General features: G+C 42.6%; 1 protein-coding gene across 2 annotated transcripts in view; it reads right to left on the bottom strand.

The window, feature by feature from the left end:
* Positions 1 to 5,405, bottom strand: part of LOC107396425 (chemokine-like protein TAFA-1) — a 71,244-nt gene extending 65,839 nt beyond the window's left edge. Inside the window, exons 1-2 of one of the 2 annotated variants that reach the window (XM_054745666.2) lie at positions 4,897 to 5,405; positions 3,601 to 3,745 (exon numbers count right to left, since the gene is read on the bottom strand). In XM_054745666.2, coding sequence (XP_054601641.1) covers positions 3,601 to 3,742 — 142 coding nt within the window. In that variant the 5' untranslated portion in view covers positions 3,743 to 3,745; positions 4,897 to 5,405. The remainder of the gene's footprint in view (positions 1 to 3,600; positions 3,746 to 4,896) is intronic. The other variant, XM_054745665.2, reaches the window with a different exon arrangement.
* Positions 5,406 to 6,191: the final 786 nt, after the last annotated feature.

Below are 6,191 nucleotides of genomic sequence, written 5' to 3'. Positions count from 1 at the left end.
ACATTTTGAGCCCTGACGAAGGCCCTGTGGGCTGAAACACGTTGGCATTGATGTTTTTGACAATTTAAGCCACGTACTAATAAAGGCTTTTTATTTTTGTATCTCCTGAGTGCCTCAGATCTCCTTTTGCCAACAAATCAAAGCTTTATTTATAAAGCGCCTTCCGCAACCCTGTCAGGAAGCCCAAGGCGCTGAACACGGTACAGTACAAAGTCAAATAAAGTGAATAAATCAGAAAATAAAAGCAATTCAAATTACAGATTACAGATTACAAAAAAGGTGAAACATTCTAGTAGAAGACAAATGTGTAAAACAAGGGAGAGAGTGAACCAATGAAAACTGTGAGATAAAATCAACATAAATGACGGCCTAACTCAAATACATTCAGGGAACGCCAAGCGGGGGAGGTGTGTTTTTAGGCGGCTCTTGAAGACTGGCAGAGATGGGGACAGCCTAACTGAGGGGGGCGACTGGTTCCAGAGTGACGGTGCTAGGACTGAGAAAGCCCGGTCCCCGCATGCATACACATACACATACACGTACGTTATAAAATGAAGGCGTCGAAACAGGAAGTCTTCTGACTCACAATGTTGAGTGAATTTAAAAGACCTCTCGCTGACACGCTTGAGGTGTGAAATAACAGACCTGCACACACGTGCAGCTACGCCTCCCTTTGAAGTTCTGACAGCGTTCAGCTCCCTCTCCTCCACTGATATCATAATTATTTACCACAACCGCGTTCACATGCGCCTAATGAAAGCGAAAGTTTACTTTGGTCATATTCTATTGGACGCGGTTCACCAGCAACTCAATCACACAGATCAAACTGAGAGACAGCAGCCGAGCATGAATATCAGCAGGGAGCGTTGAAGAAAGAAAGCACCGAGGCATCCGTCGTCTATCTGTGTGATCTTCTAAGGAGAAATACTCGAGCTTTCTGGTGCGAATCTTAATGAAAGATGCTGTTGTTCAAGGTAGCTGCCAAACGATGTGTTAGTTGACTGATAATGGTTTAATAATGATAATTAATGACTAAAGCCAGAATGTCACTGGGCTGCTACGCTGCCAGCTAGAGGCACAGGGTTGTGAGATCAGCTGCTCATCACACTGAGCTGGTGTGTGTGTGTGTGTGTGTGTGTGTGTGTGTGTGTGTGTGTGTGTGTGTGTGTGTGTGTGTGTGTGTGGTGACCGGGTCACATGGGGCAAACCATGTCTCGGTGTTGACTGAAAGGTGTTCACCGTTCATCCTCATTTAGGCACAATTTGGTCACATCTCTCATCTATTACACCTTGTGACTCAAACACGGTCAAATATGAGTCCAGGAGAAGTAACTGTTTGACCCTGAAGGTAGATTTAGACCTCAAGATCTTTAACCAGTTTAAAAGATGTTCATTTGTGTTCCCAAGTAGTAAAATGTACAAATATGCATAAATTACCATAAATGTTAATGTCTGGTGTTACGTAAATATCGGTGTTTGAGGGTCAGAGTTAGGATACCAAAGGTCTGTGAAGCCGGAGTAGCCTTATTCAGAATAAAAGCTGGTGTGCTGGCTCAGCAATAACCGTGTGAGACGTTGGAGAACCGGGATGTTCTGACAGATTGTATCTAGAACGTAGTTCGTGTATGGTTTAAAAGAACTACAAGACTAATATCTGAAGGTACAGAACATTAACACACCCCAGATGAGGGTACAGTCGTCTGTGTACCCCTAAAGGTAGACCTGAACTGATCTGCGGTTCTAGAGATCTTCTACATCTGTGAATTAACTGCAGTGAATCTGAAAAGACAAGTTTCATGCAATTTTTGTGAACATGTCAAACCGTAACAACATTGTTAAGAATTTCTAGCAACATCCACATCTCCTGTGAGAGACTGGCTTAAATTTATCAGTTCAAACCAGACAAACTAGTAAACTGCTAAAGGAAATGTACTGTAATAAATAACAAAGTTACGGTTATTTTATATTAAAAGGCTAGGTTATCCAGAGTTCTCTCTGTAGTTATGCTGCTATAGGCTTAGACTGCTGGAGGATACACTGACCACTTTCCACACTCTACTGCTTTCTTCTACTATCTGCTCTTTAACTGTATTATTTCCTGCTATTTCAGCTGTTAACTTTATTTTCTCTCTAAGTGTTTTTCTCCCCAGAAGAAGCTACAACGATGTTCTGCTGAGCTGTGGTGGTCTCATGGAGGGGGCCATCGTCTAGCACACTGCTGCTAACCACTTAAACATTCTCTCTCTCCTGATAATAACTTTTTACTTTCCTTGACGTTGAATGTGCTACTACTAGTTTACCCGTTTAGTTATAGATTCACTAGGATAAATACAATAAAGTTTATCTTTCACCAAATAGAATATTTACAAAGAAATCACAATATAACCATAGAAACACTACTTGCCTTTGTGTGTGTGTGTGTGTGTGTGTGTGTGTGTGTGTGTGTGTGTGTGTGTGTGTGTGTGTGTGTGTGTGTGTGTGTGTGTGTGTGTGTGTGTGTGTGTGTGTGTGTGTGTGTGTGTGTGTGTGTGTGTGTGTGTGTGTGTGTGTGTGTGTGTGTGTGTGTGTGCTTTGTCTTCTCCATCCCCAGTGTGTCGTGGAGGATGGCTGCTTATACTGAGCCAGGATTCTCTGGAGGTTTCTTCCTGTTAAAAGGGAGTTTTCCTCTCCACTGTCGCTAAATGCTTGCTTAGTATGAGGATTGCTGTAAAGTCACTGACACTAGTCAGTGACTCGATGCAACTTGCTGGGTTCCTTATATAGGAAACTTTTGACTGATTGGCTTAATGACCTGACCTGAATTGGAAGGTTTGCTGTGCGAAGGTCCTTGAGACGACTCTTGTCGTGATTTGGCGCTTTATGAATAAACTTGAATTGAAATTGAATTACTTTGCAGGGTGAACATTTTTGAAGCCTAGACGGAGTATTTACAACTAAACCAGCTCCAACTGTTAAAAGTCAGTGTTAAAATCTGCAGGCAGGCAGGGTTGCTTTCTACTCTACAGGGAGTTGATTTCATTTACCCTTTGAATACATTTCAGTGTTTATTTTAACACTAAATTGAAAGATGTACTGAAGATGTAACAGGTTAAAGAGTGTGCTCTGATTTCTACTGGGCCCTAATGTTATCTGAAACAGAGTTAAATAGAGTTTAAACGACACTGAATTCGTTACTGTGGGGAATTGGAGGTGCACGCCCCCTAGTGGCTGGCAGCACTCAAGGTTCAAGTCCGTTAACAGGTTCGTTTTCCATCAATATGATGATATATCTTGAATAAACTTTTCCCAGTTTAATAAAAACATTTAAAATGCTTTGTTATATTTAGTTATCTGATGCCTTTTGTTAGACTTCACTTCCCAGTTGTACAGACTCCAAACACATGGCCTTGCCTGCAAATGAGATATTCCCCTTTGGTACAACAGAAGTAGTTGGAGACACTTTATTCAACATTCAGTATTTTTATGGTTTAAACACACGAATAACCCACCTCACATGATGTTAAGCATCCTTTCTAAACAGGAATGTGCATCGACGGGTGACAGAAGCTGTTTTCTCTTGTTTGTGTAATTTGGTGACACCGTCGAGCAAAAGAGACTCACCTATCATGTGAACTGTGGTCCGTCCAGGCCTGGTCCCCGGATGCTGCTGGATGGTGTGGTAGAAAGTGGCCTGACACAGCTGGATGGCAGTCACACTGACCCAGAGGCACAGGCAGAGCAGCCAGGACATGACAGGACACATCTGCTGAAGGACCAGCAGAGGTGGAATCAGCCCACAAAACCTCATGCCCTCATGACCCCAACATGACCCCAACATGCACCTCTCAGGTCATAATGGCACCATTCACATCATTAATTTACACTTATTTGATATTACAAGCACTGCTCTCTGTATGACTAGCCCTCATGCCTGCAGCAGAGTGTATTTACTCGCTGAGATTCATGATAACTATGCTTATATAACTATGAGTTCTTCACGTCTTCTTCTTGGTTTGCCTTGTGTTGTCCTCAAGCCACGGCACAGCAAATCTGTAGTGATGCCTTAGGGATTGTGTCCTCTGCAGCAAAGATTTCCCCTGACAGGCTGACTCCCTTCAACTCCCGAGCCACGCTTCCGCCTCAAAACTACAATCGAATTTAAAGAAAAATAAGATTTCACGAGCAGCTGGCTGCTGAGCCTTTTCTCGCTCCGTCACAATAACGTGACAGTGACAGGACGTCAGCCGGAATCAAAGGGGCTTGTAACGTTTCACCGTGCTCTTCAGTAAAAACTGTTTCAAGAGGATGCTTCTGGTCATCACGAGGAAAGGAAACTCTTGGTGAACCAGTTCCTGACCTGATTGTAAATGTTAGCATGCTTCTGTTTTTTGTTAAAGCAGAAGATGTCATTACATTTTTTTATTTTTTTTTTATTTAACCTTTATTTAACCAGGATAGAGACCCATTGAGGTTAAGAACCTCTTTTACAAGGGTGTCCTGGCCAAGAGGCAGCAAAAAATAAAAACTGTTACAACTAAGGACAATGATAAAAACACTCAATCATTAAAAGCAGTCACAAGTTACTAATGCAGTCTCTGAAGCTTTCAGTTTGCTTTTAAAGGCATGTAGTGAAACCTGCTCAGTCATTTTCCAGGTTTTCTGCAGCAGAAGGAGCAAATCAGTCGAGTAATGAGCGGTGGTTTGAATGAATGTGAAGTTTCTGCTTTATTCATGTGAAGTGGAAGAAAGAGAATCTAACAGGCAATTTTTAATGCACTTAACAAAAAAAAAAAGAAAGGGACAATTTCTGTAAAACTCCACAGAATTTACATTTTGCATTTATCTGTATTCATTTTGCAAATATGATTTGTAACAGTTACATTAGAACAATAGTTTTAAAACAAAGCGATGCCTTACCTGAACAACCCAACAAACTGTGTGCAAGGACCTCAACAGAAAGTCGTAAATCCATCCATATTTCTACTTGGATCCCGTCCAGTAACTCTGGACGTGGCTGGAGGAGGGAACCCCTCTGACTGCCTCCGACACTTTGATGGCAACAGCCCGCTGGTTCAGAAATAACCCACCAAGCCGGAGTCTGGAAATAAATTTAAAGCTCTTTCAGTTCCACCTTTTGAAATATCACGGCTTCACCTTGAGGAGCAGCCCCCCTCCTGCTGACACTGAATTCATTTGCCCCCCTCGCATCCACGGGCGCGTGCAGAGCGCTCCTTAATTAACTGTAGTGGAATGTCTCCTTTCAGCGTTCGCATTCTTCCAGTGAGCGGCAGCCTCCGAGCAGCGGCTCTGTCTGAGTCCCTCCTCAGCGAGCACTGAGACAAACGCTCCCGAGCAGCCGGGCTGAGTGTAAAAACTGTATCACATGTCTGAAAGCCAGACTGCCTCTGGGTTAAACGGCAAAGCGGGACTCTTATTTGATCTTGTGCTTCTGGCAGAGCCGTGTCCAGGACTTTTAAAATGGGGTGGCCCATGTGGGGCACTTGTTTATTCATGGGTAGCACCAATGGTTATGCTTATTTAGTTATGGACACAAATTGTTTATTTATTTATTTTCTAGTGAATTTTTGAGTTTCACATTGCACAATCACCATTTTTTTCCCCTCTTCATCTTCTACTTTTGTGGTGGTTAGCAAGTCACTTCTTGTTGCATTACTGCCACCAACTGGAGTTGTGCGGGACTCTAAATACTATGTATGTGAATAAGAAAAAAATATTAAATAATATTAATACATGCTTGGGCTAGAAAACAAGGTGAAAGGTGCAAGCAACCACATACTGTTTTGGAGTTTACAACCCAAGCCTTCTGTCGATAATGTAAAGTCAATTTAAACTGGAACTTAGTGGGGTGGCACCTGGGGTGGCCAATCAGATTCTAAGGGTGGCATGTGCTACCCCAGGCCACTCCCTGGACACGCCCCTGGCTTCTGGCAATTGCAAATCGGCAGAGCGTTCCTCACGCATGTGGATATGTGACCACACGATGAGCAGTTATTTACGTCTCCATCGGATTTCTTGCAGTTTTAAGATTGGACTATTTTCCTGCACTTCAGAAGTCATGAACGCACTTTCAGGGAAAATGGGCAGAGTTAAAAACTAGCTTGTTTTCACATAAAACAGAAAGAGAAAAGAGCTGAAACCCGAGGCGACGAAGTGAATCAAACTGGATAAAAACGTTTTTTATTCAATAGAAA

The sequence above is a fragment of the Nothobranchius furzeri genome, chromosome 15 (assembly GCF_043380555.1).
Source record: "Nothobranchius furzeri strain GRZ-AD chromosome 15, NfurGRZ-RIMD1, whole genome shotgun sequence".
Lineage (NCBI taxonomy): Eukaryota > Metazoa > Chordata > Actinopteri > Cyprinodontiformes > Nothobranchiidae > Nothobranchius > Nothobranchius furzeri.
This window is presented reverse-complemented; position numbering and strand designations above follow the sequence as displayed.